This window comes from Lithobates pipiens, unplaced genomic scaffold (assembly GCF_037356315.1).
Source record: "Lithobates pipiens isolate NorthernLeopardFrog02 unplaced genomic scaffold, aLitPip1_a1.2 Scaffold_25, whole genome shotgun sequence".
NCBI classification, from domain to species: domain Eukaryota; kingdom Metazoa; phylum Chordata; class Amphibia; order Anura; family Ranidae; genus Lithobates; species Lithobates pipiens.
Window position 1 is genome coordinate 172,600,800 of NW_027507787.1, and position 22,576 is coordinate 172,623,375.

Here is a 22,576-nt window from a genome sequence, read left to right on the forward strand (position 1 = left end):
AGAGCAGAGAGGACAGCTGCGTATGACAGAAGGATGCACTCTAACCATGGTGGTCAGGACTCAGCAGCCCTGATTTTTGTGGTCGGTACAGAGAGGGGTTACAGGAAGTGGCAGGTTCAGGGAGTTTGCCTTACAGTTTAGAGGGGGCAGATTACATATAATGTATTAAGATAACAAACCTTCTGCCTTTGCAACTCCTTTAAATACATCAAGAGGGTGAATAAGGATCAGGCAAGCATTATTTTCAATAGGAAGCCAAGCTCAAGAACAAAGGACAGGACTTTAAACTAGCAGGAGAAAAGTTCACAACTAATGTAGCACTACCCCCAAAGGAGCCTCTTGGCAATTTGGGTTCTATGTTCTGCACCACAACTCCAAGAACTACCTCAGCCCCTCTGACACACCTGGTTGAATGATTTACTGCAAGCACTTATAGGAAAATGAGTATAGATACCCTTTTAGAGCATCAGGAAATATACACAAGACCATTTAGTGGTAAATTAACTCAATGTATTGGTACAGGTTAAAATAAATGGCGATTTGAGCATAAATAAACACATAGAAGGTAGATTCAGAGACAGCCCATAAGACAGCATAATCACTATGCCAAGGTAATTTAGAATAGAGTTATATGCCACTAAACTGGGTTTAACTCATGAATCAGCAAAGTCAGAAATAAAGAGTGCATATAAGCATTAACTGCAATGCAAATAATAATGCTATGATATGGTACAATGTCCCCTGAGATGTACCTCTTAGCTTAAGTGCCCAACCAGCTATTTAGTTCCACTGTAATTAGTGGAAGCGCGGGTTAAATGGTTAGGGTTGCTCAGGCTTTCACAGGCTGCTGCTCTGCTACTCCCCCCCGTATTACAGAAATTTCTGGAACATAGTGGGAGGAAGAACAGAGGCTGCAGTCTGACTATTTATAGGACTTTCCCCAATCCCTAAGTAAGTGTGCCCGAAGGTGGGGAAGAGCCCATCAATAGCCTGAGTGGCTGGGGCAATTGCAGCATGCACATGTAAGGCAGCAGTACAGGGTCCAGCTTCAGGGCAACCCCTGTTGAGGGGCCTAGCAGAAACTAGTCAGAAGACTCTGGGGCTCCAGCTGGGCTTAGCTGGAGAGCCTATTCTCTGTACATCCCAGGAATCCAAGGGACCAGTAGAGAGCTCACAGGGGGAGAACTGGGAAGGAAGCTGTGGGAGAGAGCCCAAGTTGTCCAGAGGCTTAGAGTGCCTTCATCTTAAGGGGAAAGAGTTTGGTGGATATTGTCAGGAGGCAACTGATGATCCTGTGGCTGAGTGAGTACAAGACCCCAGTGCTGCAAGAGTCACTGTATAGTGCTTTAGTCACTGGGAAGAAGAGAGGAAGACAGATCACAAGCAGCATAGAGATTCTGTAGGACTTTTGCTGGGATACCATGTAGTGTTCTACAGGTGTAGCTGAAGGTGCACAAGTCTTTTGTCAAGAATCAGACAAGTGCAGCCAGAAAGTTAGTAGTCTCAAGCTGTTCAGGTTCTACAGCTCCGGGGTATCCCATGCTTACTATCTCCATCCAAGTTAATTGTTCACCAATAAATAAATAAACCACTAGACTGATTCTTGAGCTAGATAACTGTGTCTGTCTGTGTGCGCGCTAAGCAGGGTAAATAGGCCCAAACTATCAGTGGCTCATTAGGTGGTGCACTACATAACCAATGGGTCTCTGTGTAGCAGCTGAAAAGGGACAGTGACATTGCACAGAGCGGCCCCTACCTCTTCTTTTGGTGGCCCTCCCCCACTGGCACACTGAGCTCCTACTTACCTGCATGTGCCCCATAGTAATTCATGTGCTATGGGTGCACATGTTGCAAGCATGCTCCCGAGCCAGGCTGTGTGCGTATATAGACACACAGTGCAGTTCAGACACGCCCTCCACTCCATCCCAACATTATTTGACTGATAGCAGAAGGAACCAATGGCTCCCGCTGTACAGCGTAGCCTACGAGAGCAGGAAGAGGGGATAGAAGATCTGACACAATTCTGAATCAATAAAGGGCTAAGGTAAGTATTTAGGGACGGAGGGGGGGGGGAGCTACTGTGAGTCTGCACCAAGGCTACACTGACACTAGCACACATAGGCACATACACCTCCCTTAGTGGTATAGTATCTGAAAGGAGCAATATCTGATCTGATCAGATCTATACTAGCATCCCAAGCAGTTTAGGGTTCCCAAAAATCGCAGCCCAGATACCTGCTAGCACCTGCATTATGCCCCTTCGCCCAGCCCACCAAGTGCAGTATCGATCGATCACTGTCACTTACAAAACACAACACACATAACTGCAGTGTTTGCAGAGTCAGGCCTGACCCCTGATCCCTACGATCGCTAACAGTTTTTTGGTAGCAATTGAATCAGTGGCTAACAGTCAGGAGCTTTTTTTTGCCTGTGAGTCTCACTAGTGTACCAGTAAATTTAGAGCCCAAAATGGCAAATCAAAGGTACACTAGTGAAGAGGCCTACACGTTTCTGAGCATGACCGATAGTGAAGAGGAAGTCACTCATCTGTCCGATTCAGGCTCAGAATATGATCCTGTAGACGACAGCACCTCCATTACAGATAGCGCTGAGGATGGAGTTGTGGTCCCTACCAAGGTCAGGCGTACCAGACCCCAATCTTCTACTGTTGAGTTGCAAGAACTGCAAGGCTCTCGTATGAAGCAGAGAAGTACTAGTGCCGCTCATCCTTCTGGTGAACTGGCAAGCATCCGCGGCCTAGTACACCCTGGTCATAGTCAAACCAGAACTGCAGTAACACGTGGTGACGTGGCGAGTGCCATAAGTGCAGTTCAAGCTGGCGAGGTAGCAAACACAAGTAGTGTCCAGCTGACACCAAGAAGACAAAGACAGTCCCGTCGAGCCCATAGTGCCCTTCCTGCTGCATTCGCCAATCCTAATTGGGAACCCACCACTTCTGCAGCACCCGTACTTCCCCTATTCACTGGCCAACCCGGCATTCAGATGGAAACAGTTGATTTTAAGTCACTTGATTTTTATTTGCTGTTTTTCACCGAAGATCTCTATAGATCTATTGTGGACCAAAGTAATTTGTATGCTGGTCAATACATCGCCACTAATCCCCAGTCCTCCCTTGCAAGAGATTGTAAACCAATTATGGTTTCCGGATTTAAGACCTTTTTGGGCCTATCCCTCAACATGGGCATAGTTAAAATTAGTATGTTGCGGTCATATTGGTCCACTGACCCAATTTATCATATGCCCATGTTCTCTGCTTCCATGACCAGGGCACAATATGAGCAGATCTTGCGGTTCATGCATTTCAACAACAATGAACTCTGTCGTCCTCATGGAGACCCTGGATACGCTTGGCTCTACAAAATTCGGCCCCTCATAAACCACTTCAACCAATGTTTTGCAGACTTGTTTGCTCCCCATCAAGTTGTCTGCGTTGATGAGTCCCTGATTACGTTTTCTGGCTGTTTGTCTTTCAAATAGTATCTTCCCAGCAAGCATGCCAGTTACGGGGTCAAGATGTATAAGCTCTATGACAGGGCCACAGGCTATACATATAGTTTTATGGTTTATGAGGGAAAAGATAGTCATGTAGAGCCGCCGAACTGCCCAGATTACGTAGGGAGCGCTGGCAAGATTGTGTGGGACTTGGTGTTATCCTTATTCAGAAAGGGGTACCATTTGTATGTAGATAATTATTACACAAGCGAGCCATTTTTTTGTCACTTGTTTGATCATCAGATTGGAGCATGTGGGACCGTGCGACCTAATTGCCGGGGCTTACCCCAGAGGCTTGTAGATTCCCGTGTTAGGCTGGGGGAGAGAGTCTGCTTCAAGTGTAATAATTTTCTCGCTGTGAAGTGGAGGGATAATAAGAATGTTTTTGTTCTTTCCTCCCTTCGTGCAGACACGACAGTCAAAATTCCTATGGTGACTGCTGTTGTGGAGAAACCCCTCTGTGTTCACGAATATAGCCAAAATATGGGGACGGGTGGACCTCAACGACCAGTTGTTGGCATCGTACCTAGTTGCCCATAAGGCCAGGCACTGGTACAAAAAAGTGTTTATTTCAATTGGCTTTGCTGAAAGCTCATATGCTATACAGAGCTTCAGGACGGAATGAATCCTTCCTTAAATTCCAGGAAGGGACCTTCCTAGCCCTTCTGTTTCCAGATGGTGCTCCACATCACCTTCTGAATCCAAATGAAGTAAGCCGGCTGCATGAGAGGCTTTTTCCGTATGTCCTCTCGAGTACCACTACCCAACGAGCCCCCCAAAGAAGATGTCGTGTCTGCAGCAAGCGCCGATATAGGCGTGACACCCGCTATTATTGTCCCTCCTGTCCTGAAAATCCTGGTCTTTGCATTGGTGATGAATGCTACCATACATTAGTTGAGTATTAGCATAGGGTACAGCACTGCACAGACTGTACATTTTCACAAGGTCTCCCAAGATGCCATTGCATTCCAGGTATGCAATTCAGCTGTAGCGCGGATGTATTTATCTTGACAGCAACAGTATTTGCTCCCACGATACATAAAGCCGTGACTCCAACGCTGTAGGAGGTGATTTCACCAACACAGTTAAAAAAAAAAAAAAAAAGAGCATATATGCTGAAGCATGGGGCAGCAGGGGCGGAGGAGTGACTTGCTCCTAACTTTTGGGGCGGATGCCCCCATGCTTCGGCATATATAATTTAGGCAGATTGCTAAAAAAAATGTTTAATTTTTTACTATTTTTTTTTACATTTGCTTTACAGTTATGGTATGTCTTACTGTTATGCCGTAATGTTACTTTGTTTTATTGTTAGCCATCATTTGTTTAGCAGGTACGCCATTCAGCTGCAGCACGGGTTTATTTACCTTTACAGCAACAGCGTTTGCTCGTGCGATACATAAAGCCGTGACTCCAGCCATGTCGGAAGTGATTTCACCAACACAGTTATAAAAGAAATGGTGCATGTATGCCTGTCATTAGAAGTGGGTGGATGAAGGGTTGTGTTATAATGGTGGGCATACCCACCGATCAATCTCTTTTGTTCCCTTCAGCCCACAGGATAATAGACCCCAGTTTTTTCAAAAAAGAGTACCTGTCACTACCTATTGCTATCATAGGGGATATTTACATTCCCTGAGATAACCATAAAAATTATAAAAAAAAAAATTAAAAACTGTATAAAAATAAAATAAAAAGCAAAATAAATAAATAACACAGAGGTGGTCTAGGGCTAGAATTATTGCTCTCACTCTAACGCATGCGGCGATACCTCACATGTGTGGTTTGAACGGCGTTTACATATGTGGGTGGGGCTTACCTGAGCGTTCACTTCTGAGTGCGAGCTACCGGGGACAGGGACATAAAAAAAAAAAAAAGTATTCATTCTTTTATTTGACTTTTTTTTTTTTTACACTTTTTTTTAGATTTAATTTTTTTTTTTTAATCGCTTCTATTCCTATTACAAGGAATGTAAACATCCCTTGTAATAGGAATCTATCGTGACAGATCCTCTTTATGGAAAGATGCGGGGTCAATAAGACCACACATCTCTCCTCCAGGCTGTAAAGCATAAGATCGGGAAAAAAAATTCTCCGATCTCATGCCGACAGCTGCAATTGCGGTTTTGTTTACAATGCGGGGTCCGGGCATGACGTCATAACGTCGCACCTGGGCCTCCGACAGTCATAGAGATCTCTATGCTCGTCATCCGGTGGCAGGTGATTCTTTCTCTGGGACCCCGAGAGCCCGGAGAAGCACCGGAACTGCCACTATGATTGTTCTTATCGTGCACAGAATTTCCAGCCGGAAAGAATGATATCTGAATGATGCCTGTAGCTACAGGCATCATTCAGATATCTCCCCACAAAGTAGAGGACTTAATTTTTCTATGGCCCGGTAGGCAAATGGTTAAAGCATGTTGTGTTTGGTAAGCATGTCATGTACTCGGCCTAAGATCGTCTTTTTTATTTCATCAAACATTTGGGCAATATAGTGTGTTTTTAGTGCATTAAAATTTTAAAAAGTGTGTTTTTTCCCAAAAAAATGTGCTTGAAAAGTCGCTGTGCAAATACTGTGTGGAAAAAAACTGTGATAGATACTGAGGAGTGAAATCAAAAATTTACGCCCTTAGAAAGCCTAAAGGCGGTGCTTGGTTTTCAGGGCCCCGTACGCGGCTAGGCTCCTGTACTCAGAAGAAGCAGCAAAATGTGTTTTGGGGTGCAATTCTACATATAACCATGGCACGTGCGAGCATTATATCATTTAGTGAAAACTTTTTGTAAAAAAAAAAAGTTTTTGTCATTCAGTCACTTGGGACAAAAAATGTAATATTCAATGAGCTCAACATGCCTCTCAGTAATTTCCTTGGGGTGTCTACTTTCCAAAATGGGGTCATTTGGGGGGGGTTTGTACTGCCCTGCCATTTCAGCACCTCAAGAAATGAGATAGGCAGTCATGAACTAAATGTAAATTCCAGAAAATGCACCCTAGTTTGTAGACGCTATAACTTTTGTGCAAACCAATAAATATACGCTTATTGACTTCTTCTTTTTTTTTTTTTTTTTTTTTTTTTTTTTTTACCAAAGACATGTGGCTGAATACATTTTGGCCTAAATGTATAACTAAAATTTAGTAGGATGCAAATTTCGTTTGGGTACAGCATTGCATGATCACGCAATTACCAGTTAAAGCAGCACAGTGCCACATTGTAAAAAATTTCCTCTGGTCTTTAGGCAGCCAAATGGTCCGGGTCTTAAATGGTTAAGAACCACTTTAAACAAGTGAATCATTCTTTAACTTTTGTATCCAATTATTTTATGTGTGACCCTTTTCATATTACAATTATTTCTAAAAGCTATTTTATTTTCATGTAGCTAATCATGTGTTGATCTTTCCATTTTATTGCTTTCCTTCTACCTTCTCAATACCAATCTGTTTTCTTTATTTCCACTAGTTGTTTTTCCTCCTCCTCCTCCTTTAGCCTCTCTTTCGGTACTCATACATATATATCTTAGTTCTGTTTTTCTCCATAAAGAATCAGAAAAGAAGAATGAACTAAAAAAGTCTGCAGTAAGGAGATCTTTTTCAGAAACTTGGTTGTTTGACTTGGTTTCTGTGGGGTAAGGATGGCCAAAGAAAATTGATGTGATATACTAAGATTCTAATTAAGATTTATGAGAAAGAACAGTTTACTATGGAACTCATTGCCTCCAGTTACAGTGCCTTGAAAAAGTATTCATAGCACTTGAAATGTTTCACATTTTGTTATGCTACAGCCAAAAACATAAATGTATTTTATTAGGATTTTATGTGTTAGACCGGCACAAAGTGACACATAATTGTGAATTGGAAGGAAAATGATAAATGTTTTTCATTTTTTTTTTTTTTTTTTTTTTTTTACAAATATCTGAAAAGTGTGGCATGCATTTATATTCAGCCCCCTTTACTGTGATACCTCTATCTAAAATCTAGTGGAAACAATTGCCTTCAGAAGTCATCTAATTAGTAAATAGAGTCCACCTGTGTCTAATTTAATCTCAGTATAAATACAGCTGTTCTGTGAAGCCCTCAGAGGTTTGTTAGATAACCTTAGTGAACAAACAGCATCATGAAGGCCAAAAAACACACCAGACAGGTCAGGGATAAAGTTGTGGAGAAGTTTAAAGCAGAGTTATTTTATAAAAGAAATCCCAAGCTTTGAACATCTCACCAAGCACTGTTCAATCCATCATCTGAAAATGGAAAGAGTATGGCACAACTGCAAACCTACCAAGACCTCACCAAGTGGCTGTCCACTAAAACTGACAGGCTAGGTAAGGAGAACATTAATCAGAGAAGCAGCCAAGAGGCCCATGGTAACTCTGGAGAAGATGCAGAGATCCACAGGAAAACTATTATTTGTGTGCTCCACAAATCTGGCCTTTATGGAAGAGTGGTAAGAAGAAAATCATTGTTGAAAGAAAGCCATAAGAAGTTACGTTTACAGTTTGCGAGAAGCCATGTGGGGGACACAGCAAACGTGTAAGAAGGTGCCCTGGTCAGATGAGCCCAAAATTGAACTTTTTGGCCTAAAAGCAAAATGCTATATGTGGTGAAAAACTGACACTACTCATCTCCCTGAACATATCATCCTCACCGTGAAACATGGTGGTGGCAGCATTACGTTTTGGGATGCTTTAGTTCCGCAGGGATAGGGAAGCTGGTCAGAGTTGATGCGAAGATGGATAGAGCAAAATACAGGGCAATCTTAGAAGAAAACCTATTATGCCCTGTACACACGATCGGCCATTCCAACAACAAAATCCATCGTCTCACCTGCTAGAAATGACGTCACCACCCGTGGTCAACTGATGCGTTTCGTCCCACCCACCAGACATTTTCAAAAAATTTCACTGGGTGGTGTGATGTGTCAATTTATAGTAGTCGACCCCTCCCACCCACACCTATTCTAAACTCATTGGTTAGGAGTGACATCACATCCTCTTCCTGTATCTGGTTAAAGGTGTAGCAGACTTCACCTCTACCAATACATCTATATCGGTACACCCAAATGTTGAAAATAACTGAACTATCCTGTCGATTTAGGGGAGATGTATACAAAGGTAGATGTATAAATGAATTCATAAATTGTATTAAATAAGAATAAAATAAATTAAACTAAGAACTACATGATTAATATATATGGTTTGTTAACCCAATATACTTATTGTGGACTAGCACCATCTAGAGGACAAAATAGGAATCCATTACTGTGATGATGATAATGAACAATAGTCTTACAAATAAAGAGGACAATATCTGAATAATAACTAAATTGATTTATCAATACTGTGGACCTTTTACGCATGAATGAGGTAGATATGTAAATAAATTCTAGAAACCACTCCCATCATCATAAAACATCAACCATTATGAAAACTGTTTAGTCCAGATGCCCCTTGAACATAATTGTTTTGACACACCCACAGGTTCCACAATGGTTGCTGAATATTAGGTATAAATTCACAATTGACTAATAGTTTATGAAACAATTCATATCCATCTCAACATTTAACCCCCTAGGCATTAATGTACCCATCTGATATATCCATCTTGATTCATTTTGGGAAATAGTTCTTCTCATATTAGTACCCCTCTAGTGTCTAGCCACCCTATCTATCAGAATCAGTTGTTTTCGAAATTTTAGTTGTCAAGGGTCTCTATTATGTTGAAGTCTGAAATGGTTGGATAGACTATGGTGACAGAATCCTTTTCTTATGTTGTTAACATCATTTAATCTAATGTGTCATTGTCTCATCGTTTTTCCAATGTACCGCAGGCCCCAACTACACTCCAAAAGGTAAGTAGCATGTGTCACATGATATGAAAGTTTTTATGTCATAAATTTTTCCAGTATTATTAGATTGGAAACTGGTAGTTTTTCTATTCCTGGTGACATTCTTTCTTGGCGGTTCCGGGACATTCCTAACCAACTTATTTCTAAGGGTAGGTAGTCTCCTGTAGACAAAATGAGATTGATCATTGAGGATTTTTGATAGTATAGGATCCCTTTTTAGTATGGACCAGTGTTTTTTCTCATTCAAAAGTTTTTATTTTATGTTAAAATAAATTACACGTACAGAATATAAGACAAATTATGTGATACCAGAAATAAAAAGTAGACATATTGAAGTACGGATGATACAAAGCAAAGAAGAATTTCAAGATATTCTCGTGGGAATGACAATAAATGGCCTTATATATTTTAGAATTTGAAAACATTCTTATAGCTGAGTTTTAAACATTTTAATCCCAAGAAAATATAAATATGTCTAAAAGAAAATATATGATTTTAAAGTTTTGACCATAACTTCTAAAGTATGTTTATAGTAAGTATTATATAGTAAGGGAAGAACATAAAAGGTATATAGGAGGGGAGGGAATAATTCTCCGGTGGAGGTTTTATGTATCAGCTAATGTTGTAATTCTATAAAAAATCTTAATCACCATAGGGCCAGTGTTTTTCATGGTCTTTTCGATTTGTTTGAATTGTTTATTAAACACTATGCTAAAATATATTTCATAAGGATTACGGGAGAAAGTGATCTCATATTTGTTGACATTGATTCTTTCCAAAAATTGTTTCAAAATTTCTTCTGTTCCCTCCCATAAAATAAAAACAAGATCAATATACCTTTTAAACATTCTTAATTGCTTCTTGGTTTTTAAATATGTCCTCGTGCTACCATTTGCTCATAAAAATATCAGCAACAGTGGTAACAAACTTGGCTCCCATTGCAACTCCCTTTTGTGCATAAACGTTTTTATTATGCATAAGAATGTTTAAAAGGTATATTGATGATGTTTTTATTTTATTACAGGGAACAGAAGAAACTTTGAAACAATTTTTGGAAAGCATCAATGTCAACAAATAAGAGATCACTTTCTCCAGTACATATAGTAAGAATTTGATACATTTTTGGGATCTTCAAAGACATGCACAGGAATGGATACATCCCTGTCAAAAGTAGTCATCGTGCTAAATGGCTATGGCTTAATGATATTCCCAAGGGACAGATTATGCGTATCAGAAGAAACTGTAACTCAATGCAGGGTTTTAATAAACAAACTGAACTTCTGATGGACATGTTTGAAGAAAAAGCGTACAGAAGAAAAACATTAAATAAAGTCAAAGAGCAGGTCAAAAAATATGAATAGAGAGGAACTACCATAAACAAAAACAAGGGAAGGTAATCCTTATTAAATTAATTTTAGTATAGTGTTTAATAAACAATTCATACTAAAAAGGGATCCTATACTATCAAAAATCCTCAGGGACCAACCTCATTTTATTTATAGGAGACCACCTACTCTTAGAAATAAGTTGGTTAGGAATGTACCTGACCCCCCAAAAAAGAATGTCACCTTCTTAGATTGGGATGTTTTTTTAGTTGTGGCAGATGCATGATATGCAGAACATGCTCTATCAACAAGAAAAGAAAAACTGCCAGTTTCCAATCTAATACTATTGGAAAAATTTATGACATTTTGGAGTGTAGTTGCGGCCTTGCGGAAGAATGACGAGACAAATAAAAATTAGATTAAGAGAACATATTAACAACATAAGAAAAGGATTCTGTCACCATAGCTTATCCAACCATCTCTGACTTCAGCATAATAGAGACCCTAGACAACTGAAATTGTGTGGGAAAGATAGGGTGGATAGATGCTGGAGGGGTACTAATATGAGAAGAGCTATTTCCCAAAATGAATCAAGATGGATATATCAGATGGGTACATTAATGCTTAGGGGGTTAAATGTAGAGATGGATATGAATTGTTTCATATCAAATCTATAAGTCAATTGTGAATTTATACCTAATATTCAGCAACCATTGTGGAACCTGTGGGTTTGTCGAGACAGTTATGATCAAGGGACATCTGGGCCAAACAGTTTTCATAATGGTTGGTGTTTTATGATGATGGGAGTGGTTTGTAGAAATTTATTTACATATCTACCTCATTCATGCATAGAATGTCCACAGTATTGATTAATCAATTTAGTTATTCATTATTTAGATATTGTCCTCTTTATTTGGAAGACTATTATCATTACATTAATGGATTCCTATTTTGTCCTCTAGATGGTGCTAGTCCACAATTTAATAATCGTATTGGGTTAACAGACCATATATACTAATCATGTAGTTCTTAGTTTCATCTATTTTATTCTTATTTAAAGCGGTAGTAAACCCGCACATTTTTTTTTTTTTTTTAAACCTGCAAAGCAAAAGGCATAATGAGCTAGTATGCACCGCATACTAGCTCATTATGAAATACTTACCTTAGAACGAGGCCCCGACATCTGGCCCGATCCACGCCGAGGGAGCTGACATGCTCCCTCGGCGTTTCTTCCGGGTATCGCGGCTCCGGCGCTGTGAGTGGCCGGAGCCGCGATATCGTCACTCCCGCGCATGCGCGCGGGAGATTTCAGTCCGGCCGCTCAGCTGCTGCCGGATTTTGACGGCGAGAAACCCCTTGTGCGCATGCGCCGCTGCAGTCAGCGGCGCATACCGAGGGGAATATCTCCTAAACCGTACAGGTTTAGGAGATATTTTTTTTACCTACAGGTAAGCCTTATTATAGGCTTTCCTGTAGGTAAAAGTTAAAAATGTGGGTATACAACCACTTTAATACAATTTATGAATTAATTTATACGTCTACTTTTGTATACATCTCCCCTAAATTGACAGGATATTTCAGTTATTTTCAATCTCTCACTTTAGTTCCTAACATTTGGGTGTACCGATATAGATGTACTGGTGGAGGTGAAATCTGTTACACCTTTAACCAGATCCAGGAAGAGGATGTGATGTCACTCCTAACCAATGAGTCATTTAGAATAGGTGTGGGTGGGAGGGGTCGACTCCTATATGTTGACACATCACACCACCCAGTTATATCTGGTGGGCAGCAAGAAACGCATCAGTTGACCACGAGTGGTGACGTAATTTCCGTCTGGTGAGACGCAAGCCACTGGCTACTTCGGGTTTTGGCTTTAACGCTGTTTTTAAAGATCGTGTATTTGAGTGTTAAATTCTGGAATACTTTGGTTTTACACACTAAAAAACGAAATTACACTATATTACTCTTTGCCGTTTTGTACATATCCCTGATGTTTTCCTGAGGACAAGATGTGCTGTAGTTGGAGACACAGCATGTGGGACTACAGAGCCCAGCTACCTCTTTGCTTGGGTGCTTTCCTATGTGAATCTCGGATCTCTGAATGTCTACTGAGGACAACACACTTTGCAGTTGGAGACATAGCGTGTGAATACAGCTACAGATCCCAGCCACCCTCTCAAGCGCTTGACTTCTGTCATGGGTGTCCTGAATTTCTGGTGGGTGAGAGGGCACACAGAGGGGAGCAAGGATTGCACAGATGATTTTACCCAGCACTTGGCACTTTCATTTGCTCTTTGGAATAATTTAAGGCCTCTTTCAGACGAACGATCTGTTCGGGTCCGCCTGTCAGTTTTTTAGGCGGACCTGAAAGGATGCTCCATAGACCTCTATGGAGCATCGAATGTCAGCGGTGACATGTCCGCTGACATCTGACCCGCTCCCATCCGAAAAAGTGTGATGGAGGAAAAACCTACTTTTCCATCCGTCATCGGATCGTGTGACGGCGGACTCTGCGCAGTGTGCAGAGACAGTCCTGTGATCTGCCAGCTCAGCGGGGATCGATTGAGTGATCCCCGCTGAGCAAGCGGATGTTTACAGGGCAGATCATCACAGGTCCGTCCCCCTGTAAAAGAGCCCTTAGGCTGTATTGCAAAGTTTTTTTGAAGTTCCCGAACTTTAGAATTTTTATTTAGATTTTTTATAGACTTTACTATTGCACATTGATTATGATTTGTTAATTGTATTATGAATTTATTATGGTTTTCATGACGATGATTTATTAGCATAAGCATGGGGTAGCGCTCTTATTTTGAACACATAAATAAATACCTAAGTTTGTATGAAGCTGAAGTTATCTTCTCATTCTGCCAGCTCTTATTCTGCATCTGCAATGTTTATAATAAAATCATGAACTTTAACAACAATTCTTTCTCCCTAAATGCCATGTATTTAAAGGGGTAATTCTGAATAAATATTTGAAAACCATCTTGGCTCATCCAAATTACACTTGTTTCATACTCATTGGGCATCCTACTATATAGGAAAGTTCAATTTCGCCTGAGCCAACTGACGAAAATCATAAAATATGGCACCAAACTTGTCACCCATGCATTTCAATGGGAAATGTCGAATAAGAAGCCAAGCTATTCCTATAGGAAATCCATCTTGGCTCACCCAAAGTCCACTTGTGTTATACTCATTGGGCATCCTTCTATTAGTTAAAGTTCAATTTGGCCTGAGCCAAGTGAAAGAAATCCTAAAATATGGCACCTTGACAGCCATACATTTCAATGGGAAATTCTGAATAAGAAACCAAGCTATTCCTATATGAAATCCATCTTGGCTCACCCAAATTCCACTTGTTTTATACTCATTGGGCATCCTACTATATAGGAAAGTTCATTTTGGCCTGAGCCAAATGCTGTAAATCATAAAATATGGCACCAAACTTGCTACCCTGTCACCCATGCATTTCAATATATATTCACTTTCCTATATAGTAGAATGTCCAATGAGTATAAAACAAGTTGAATGTGGGTGAGCCAAGATGGCTTTCATATAGGAATAGCTTGGCTTCTTATTCAGAATTTCCCATTAAAATGCATGGGTGACAGGGTGACAAGTTTGATGCCATATTTTATTATTTCCAGCACTTGGCTCAGGCCAAATTGAACTTTCCTATATAGTAGGAGGCCCAATGAGTATAAAAAAAGTGGAATTTGGGTGAGCCAAGATGCATTTCATATAGGAATATTTTGGTTTCTTATTCAGAAATTCCCATTGAAATGTGTGGCTGTCAAGGTGCCATATTTTAGGATTTCTATCACTTGGCTTGGGCCAAAGTGAACTTTCCTATATAGTAGGATGCCCAATGAGTATGAAACAAGTGTAATTTGGGTGAGCCAAGATGGTTTTCATATAGTAATATCTTGGTTTCTTATTCAGAATTTCTCATTGAAATGCATGGCTGTCATTGTGCTATGTTTGGTGCCATATTTTATGATTTATATCACTTGGCTCAGGCCAAATTGAACTCATGTGGAATTTGGGTGAGCCAAGATGGTTTTTAGATATTTATTCAGAATTACCCCTTTAAATGCATGGCATTTAGGGAGATATAATTGTTGTTAAAGTTCATGATTTTATTATAAACATTGCAGATGATTGTTTAGTAAATCACTTTTGTGAATAAAGATCCAACCTGAATAAGAAGCTGGCCGAATAAGGAGCTAACTTCAGCTTCATTAAGTTTATATAATTAGTGTGTTGTCATTGGCTTTAACAGTTTCTTGTCATTTACAGCCCTTCTGGAAGCACAGTACTAAACCTGACCACACCAGATAGTATAACAAAGTTTGAGACTGATGCCTTTTGCTTGGGAAAGTCCGGTTTTGGGGAGATGAGTAATGTTATGCTCACTACCTTCAAGCCTTACTTCATTGAGTTGACCATGCCTTATTCTGTGGTACAAGGAGAAAAATTTACTATCACAGCACTGGTATATAACTACTTAAAGGAATGCATAATGGTACGTGAACCTGTGGTTATCTGCTATGGGGCTTCCTTGGGAAAATGGAATACAGAGGGCAGAATGTGTTATTTCCTTAAAAATTTTGCAACACCTGTCTGTCAAAATTAACATTGTCCCTGATCTGCCTTGCATTATCAGCTTTTGCAAATGATAATTCTTTCTCTTTTCCTTATGCTTTGAGCCAAATGATCACATCCAAACTTTGAACAATACCAAGGTGGTCCAACTGGCAGCCCATGGGACCTTTTCTGTGGTGCAAGAGGTTTATTTTATGTAAATTAATGTTGTTAGCAGTACAATTCTTGAAATAGTTTTTGCTTAAAACATTGTATGGTTTAGTGATTCTATTATTACTCCAAGCTGTACAGTAAACATACTGATGTCTGCTGTTTGTGTTCATATCCACCAACTGTGTATACTACAGTGCATATCATATAAGTGCAGGGAAAACATTTGCACTCTGTTCTTCAAGCATCATTGCGGTTGTAAATCTCAGACATGAAATATGAACAGAGCCTATCCCTCTATAATGTGCACTTTTCTGACTCTGGAGCACAAGTTTCATTTATGTTCACTGCTTCGTCCCTCTATCTGCATGAGTCACTTCTAATACATTTTTCTGACACCAAGAGATAAAAAGGTGACAAAGGGTCTCAACTTTGTTCCTATTTGCAGTGTGAAGGGAGGGAATGTGTCTCTTATCCTTCCAATAGCTCTTAGTTCTCCTCACTGATTTTTTACACAGGGTGTAGTGTAGGATGTAGTGTAAATTGAGCTCCCCTCCCCCTACTTTCTCAAAGCTCGGACAGGCTGAATAAATTCTGCACTTTTCACGGTTGTAGATGAGAAAATGCTGAAGATAAACATGTACAACTTTATGTAGGAGGCTTTGTTTCATCTCTATGTATCACCTAAGGCCAGTCACTTCACTGTGTATATGTAAGGGTTTACAGCCTTGTTAATCAGTACTTTATTACTCCAAAACTTAATTAAAACAAATAAAAACTTGCTTGCTACGTAGATAATTTTTTAATGAATCATGTGACCATCAGAGCTGTTTATTCCCAAATTCAGCAATGATAAATATTAGAACAATTAGGAAATACTCCGCTCTCAGTCCCAATCCTTGAGCCGCCCCCTCATGACCTGCAAGAGTGTCATATGGGGTGGCTTGCTGTGGAGGAAAGAGGATGTTCACCGCTTACTTTCAAACAATTCAGAGCATTTGCAGATCTAGTGCAAATCACCGTCATTAGTGAGGGAACTGGCAGGATCACCAGGCAATTATAACCACACACAACATTTAGAGGAAAAACAATGGCGCACACAAGCGGATGATACTTTTATGTAGTGGTACCCCCCGTAGGAGCTGCTTGAATATTTGTACCCGAGTCTCCCACTGATTAATCCACAGCCAGTTACACTATATTTTCACACAGCCAGGTGCACACACTCTTCCACTCATTTCTCCAATGACCAGTCTAGGGGATGTGTTATGTTTTATTTGGAGAACTTGGCTAGGAGAAGGGAATCAGTAGGATACCCTAAATTAACTATCCACAAGTGAGGAGGAATCTCTCTGTAGAACTGTGATGCAGATTATCTGCAGAACCATACAGCATCTGTATGGAAGAACAAGTTCCTATGTAACAGAAGGAAATCAGTGGACTTTGTATCTTCAAGACACTAGCCAGTGCCCCCTTTAACTGACACACCCAGTATGCTGACTTCTAGGACCAAGGGGGAGATTTCAGCAACACATACAATCTTGGGGATCCCTTCATGGGTCTGTGCTCACAAAATGTCCCGGAACAGCTGGTAGTCTCCTTCCAACTTAGACACTCGATAATAGTGCCATCACACCCTAGGGCATATCCCCTTCTAATTGGCTAGGTCTGTATCTACAGTGGTGTGAAAAAGTGTTTGCCCCCTTCCTCATTTCCTGTTCCTTTGCATGTTTGTCACACTTAAGTGTTTCGGAACATCAAACCAATTTAAACAATAGTCAAGGACAACACAAGTAAACACAAAATGCAATTTGTAAATGAAGGTGTTTATTATTAAAGGTGAAAAAAAATCCAAACCATCATGGCCATGTGTGAAAAAGTGATTGCCCCCTAAACCTAATAACTGGTTGGGCCACCCTTAGCAGCAACAACTGCAACCAAGCGTTTGCGATAACGTGCAATGAGGCTTTTACAGCGTCCTGGAGGAATTTTGGCCCACTCATCTTTGCAGAATTGTCCTAATTCGGTTACATTAGAGGGTTTTCGAGCATGAACGGCCTTTTTAAGGTCATACCACAACATCTCAATAGGATTCAGGTCAGGACTTTGGCTAGGCCACTCCAAAGTCTTAATTTTGTTTTTCTTCAGCCATTCGGTGGTGGACTTGCTGGTGTGTTTAGGATCATTGTCCTGCTGCAGAACCCAAGTTCGTTTCAGCTTGAGTACACGAACAGATGGTCGGACATTCTCCTTCAGGATCTCTTGGTAGACAGCAGAATTCATAGTTCCTTTTATCACGGCAAGTCTTCCAGGTCCTGAAGCAGCAAAACAGCCCCAGACCATCACACTACCACCACCATATTTTACTGTTGGTATAATGTTCTTTTTATGAAATGCAGTGTTCCTTCTACGCCAGATATACTTGGACACACACCTTCCCAAGAGTTCCACTTTTGTCTCATCGGTCCACAGAATGTTGTCCCAAAAGTCTTGGGGATCATCAAGATGTGTTGTGGAGAAATTGAGACGAGCTTTGATGTTCTTTTTGCTCAGCAGTGGTTTTCTCCTTGGAACTCTGCCATGCAGGCCATTTTTGCCCAGTCTTTTCCTGATGGTGGAGGCATGAACGCTGACCTTAACTGAGGCAAGTGAGGCCTGCAGTTCCTTGGACGTTGTTGTGGGGTCTTTTGTGACCTCTTGGATGAGTCGTCGCTGCGCTCTTGGGGTAATTTTGGGCGGCCGGCCACTCCTGGGAAGGTTCACCACTGTTCCATGTCTTCGCCATTTGTGGATAATGGCTCTCACTGTGGTTCGCTGGATTCCCAAAGCTTTGGAAATGGCTTTATAACCCTTTCCAGACTGATAAATCTCAATTACTTTCTTTCTCAATTGTTCCTGAATTTCTTTGGGTCTCGGCATGATGTGTAGCTTTTAAGGATCTTCTGGTGGACCTTACTGTGTCAAGCAGCTCCTATTTAAGTGATGCCTTGATTGTGAACAGGTGTGGCAATAATCAGGCCTGGGTGTGGCTAGAGAAATTGAACTCAGGTGTGGACAACCACAGTTATAGTATGTTTTAACAAGGGGGGCAATCACTTTTTCACACAGGGCCATGATGGTTTGGATTTTTTTTTTCACCTTTAATAATAAACACCTTCATTTACAAATTGCATTTTGTGTTTACTTGTGTTGTCCTTGACTATTGTTTAAATTGGTTTGATGTTCCGAAACACTTAAGTGTGACAAACATGCAAAGGAACAGGAAATGAGGAAGGGGGCAAACACTTTTTCACACCACTGTACATCCATGCTCTCATTTGCTGGGATTCCTACCACAGTCCAATATACCTCCTTGCTATTGGATCAGTGTGAAACATCAAGACATCATGAGCAGCACCAGAGCACAATGTGTCTGTCTGTCTGCTTCTGTTAAGCAGAAAAGCCAAAAACTATATACACTCTTTAGCGCCTACTTAGGAGGTTGCTTCATCTATATCCTTGGACAAAATTTCATGTATTGGGTAAAATGTTGCTTTAAGTTTTTTAGACACTCATGACTTGCCCCAATTCTACCTGGAAAGTAAAGCTTTTTCCTGACGCCTTCATGGCAGCACACACTGGGTTGTGACTCCGCCCCACAACCTGACAGGATTGGATTAACTATAAATTTGAAGGGGAGACACCCTGCTGCATTCTCTTTTTTATCCTTACCTGACAGGTTGGACGGACGGAGTTTTCCTGTTACAGATGAATAAGCCTCTACCGCATTCACCCCAGCAGGTTCAAGCCTCTCCTGTTTGGAAGTCCCTCCTGTACAGTCTCTAAAGGAGCTTCTATGGAGGGAACCCCCGCTCTAGTGGTCTCAAGGGGCTACTGGATTTCTGGCATTACCAAAGCTTTAAAGAAGCTTTTTTACCTTTGCAGTGGACTCCCCTTCTTCCTTTGCCTATTAATTCCTCTTATTTAAATAATATCCATCTTTTATTCCTATAGTAAGTGGTGGTTTATATTCCCTTTTTTTCTCTACCTTTGGGATTGCTGTCTCTTGTAGTCCCCTGTCATGGCCGCCGTTTGTTTCTCCTTCAGTGGTGTTTTCTCTATGCTGTAATTCCAGCCTAGATGGCGCCGTTCGGCCACTCTGAGCACGTGCAGTGCTAGTGTTTTTTTTTTTTCCCCCTATGTTTTCAATGTGTGTTCCCTTATCCAAAATGGCGCCGGAACACTCGGGACGCTTCTGTGCATGCGCAGAGCGTCAATTAGCCGCCACAATGGCGCTATTTTCAAATACAGAGCTGTATTTCTCTGTGATTCTGCTGTGCAATCTGCAAAACTTAAGGAAGGTTGCTGCCTCTGCGTGTAGATCACTCTGCAGTCTCCAGGTAAGTCCCTGTGGGACTCCTATATATATTATTATTATTGTTATTATATTGTTTCTTGCAGATAAACTTTGTTAATAAATAATATATATACTTATATTTATAAGTGAATTGTGTGTGTGTGTATGTGTATGTATATATGTGTGTGTGTGTGTATATATATCTATATATGTACACATTATTTCTCTCTATATCTCAGACTGTCCTTCACCCCTTTTTTTCTATGGAGTCCACTGCCCACGCAGACCACCATCAGCAAGTTAGGTAAGAGGCTTTACCGGGCAAGGTAAGTATTGAAGGGGAGAAAAAAAAAGAGTGCCAGACGTTAAATGCTGCATTTTTTTTGGCAGCCCGTCTAGATCAAGAGGCGCAAGTTCCAGCCATGGGAGAAGGTCTAGCCATACGTCTAGCAGGATGTCCCGCAGGAGCCGCTCAAGATCTCCTTCATGGCACTGAAGACACAGCCACTCACAACATAGCTACTCACGCCACAGTCGATCAAGTCGCAGGAGATCTCCTTCCTCACAATGTCAAAGCCGCCACACCCAACCTGCAGCAAACGCTTGCTGGGTATGCGGCGCTCCGGCACTGCCAGATAACTTGCCTGTCGCAGACGCAAGAATTGCTACAGACCTCATAAGAGAATCAGTGCGGGAGTCCATACTGGAAACAACAACACCAGCATTAGATAGAGCTGCTCCCAGTACATCTTCAGCAGACCCCCATCTCAGTCAGGCATCACAATCTTCCTCTGAAGATGAGGGTCAGGAGATGTCAGTGGGCTTTGATTTTTCCCTGGTGGAACCCTTTGCAAAGGGCGTTAAAGAAGCATTCGGCTGGCAAGATGATGCGGCGGAACCTCAGAAAATACGGAAATATTTTCCAAACCTAAAAAGAGATCCGTTATCCTTCCCATTTATAGTGGAGCTGGAGGATCTCATTAAAGACGAGTGGGAGAGGTCTGACAAAAGATCTAGTCTTACAAACAGATTAGCCAAGATGTACCCTTTAAAAGAGTCAAAAGTGAAGCCTTTAATTAATGCTCCCATCATCGATTCCTTATTAATGTGCCTCACCCGCCACGTCACACTACCAATCGAGGATGCTGTTTCCTTTCGGGATGTGCTCGACCGAAAGATGGACCTAGAATTGAAGAAGGCATATTCCATGGCTGGGGGAGCCTATAGACCAGCAATTACCACAGCAGCAGTGGCCACAGCCATCTCAGGATGGGCATCTAAAATAGAAAAAGACCTACAGGATGGCATTGAAATGGGAAAGATTATTTCCTCTCTGCAAGAAGTCAAGCTAGCAGAGGCATCAGTAGATATTATAAGATCTTCAGCCAAGGCTATGCTGGCCTCCGTAACAGCGAGAAGAGCGCTATGGCTCAAACCGTGGATGGCCGATACAGCATCAAAAATAAATTGGTGCAGAATTCCATGTGATGGCGCAAATCTGTTCGGTGCCAAGTTAGACTCTGCCATATCCAAGGTAACAGGAGGGAAGTCAGGCCTGATCCCCTCCGACAGGAGACCCAAGACGTAGAAGGGACCTGTTTACAGACGTAATCTTCTGGACAAATATAGAGAGTCCAGGTCCTACTCTCCTGGTAGGGAATTTAGAAGGGACTGGAAAAACACAAAACCTTCTTTTCTAAGGATACAGAAATCTAAGGCCACCCCGGCAGGGGAACAGAAGGAACTTCACTAAGATCTGGTCAGACCATATAAAGGATTTATGGACATTGTCCACAATCCGATTTGGACATAGGTGGAAATTCAAAAACAGACTCCCACCAAATCATTTCCAGGCAACCAGAGTACCATCCTCAGTACCCCAAAGGATTCTGCTAGTAAAGTACGTAGCAGAATTGAAACAAAAGGGAGCGATCCTGGAGGTCCCATCATGCCAAAAGGGAAGAGGGTTCTACTATTCCTTGTTTCTGCTAAAAGACAGGGGATTTGCGTCCTGTATTAGACCTTAAGATGCTCAACAAGGATATCAAAGTGGAGGCTTTCAAAATGGAAAACCTTCAATCCATACTTCTAGCAATAAATCTGGGCGATTGGATGCTTTCAATAGATTTATCGGACGCTTATCTGCATATACCAATTCATCCGGCCTTTCAAACGTTTCTCCGGTTAGCCATAAACCAACATCATTTCCAATTCCAGTGCCTCCCATTCGGCATCTCTTCGGCACCCAGGACATTTACAAAAGTATTGATACCGTTGGTGGCTTTCCTCAGAGAAAAGGGATTACGCGTCCACCATTATCTGGACGACATCCTACTTTTAGCAAAGGATCAAGAGACGTTGATTCATCACCGAGAGATCCTCCTTACATCCCTCCAGAAGTGGGTGGATAATCAATTGGGGAAAAGAGCTGTCTGCGACCCACACAAAATATGATATTTTTAGGGGCAGATCTAAACACCAAAACAAACAAGATACAGCTCCCACAAGAGAAGATCCGGCCTCTGATACAGAAAATGCAGAAGCTGCTATCAAGGAATCACTTACCAGCCAGAGCCTGTCTGAGTGTACTAGGGTCCATGTCCGCAACCATACCCATGGTGCGATGGGAACAGTGACACATGAGAACCTTACAGAACTCATTCCTCAGGCAGTGGGATGGAGTCTCAATGCGTCAGCCCATCTTCATCTCCAGATCGGTGAAGCAATCGATATGGTGGTGGATGCACCCGAGCAATCTCAGGAAATACAAACGATAGTCCCTCCAGACCCGGAAGTAGTCACTTCGGA

General features: G+C 41.4%; 1 protein-coding gene across 4 annotated transcripts in view; it reads left to right on the forward strand.

The window, feature by feature from the left end:
* LOC143930665 (alpha-2-macroglobulin-like protein 1) overlaps positions 1 to 22,576 on the forward strand; it is a 311,800-nt gene that overhangs the window by 180,013 nt on the left and 109,211 nt on the right. For all 4 annotated transcript variants that reach the window (XM_077455168.1, XM_077455166.1, XM_077455167.1 and 1 more), the window contains 2 exons: positions 7,046 to 7,130; positions 14,977 to 15,202. In XM_077455168.1, the coding sequence (XP_077311294.1) occupies positions 7,046 to 7,130; positions 14,977 to 15,202 (311 nt within the window). The remainder of the gene's footprint in view (positions 1 to 7,045; positions 7,131 to 14,976; positions 15,203 to 22,576) is intronic.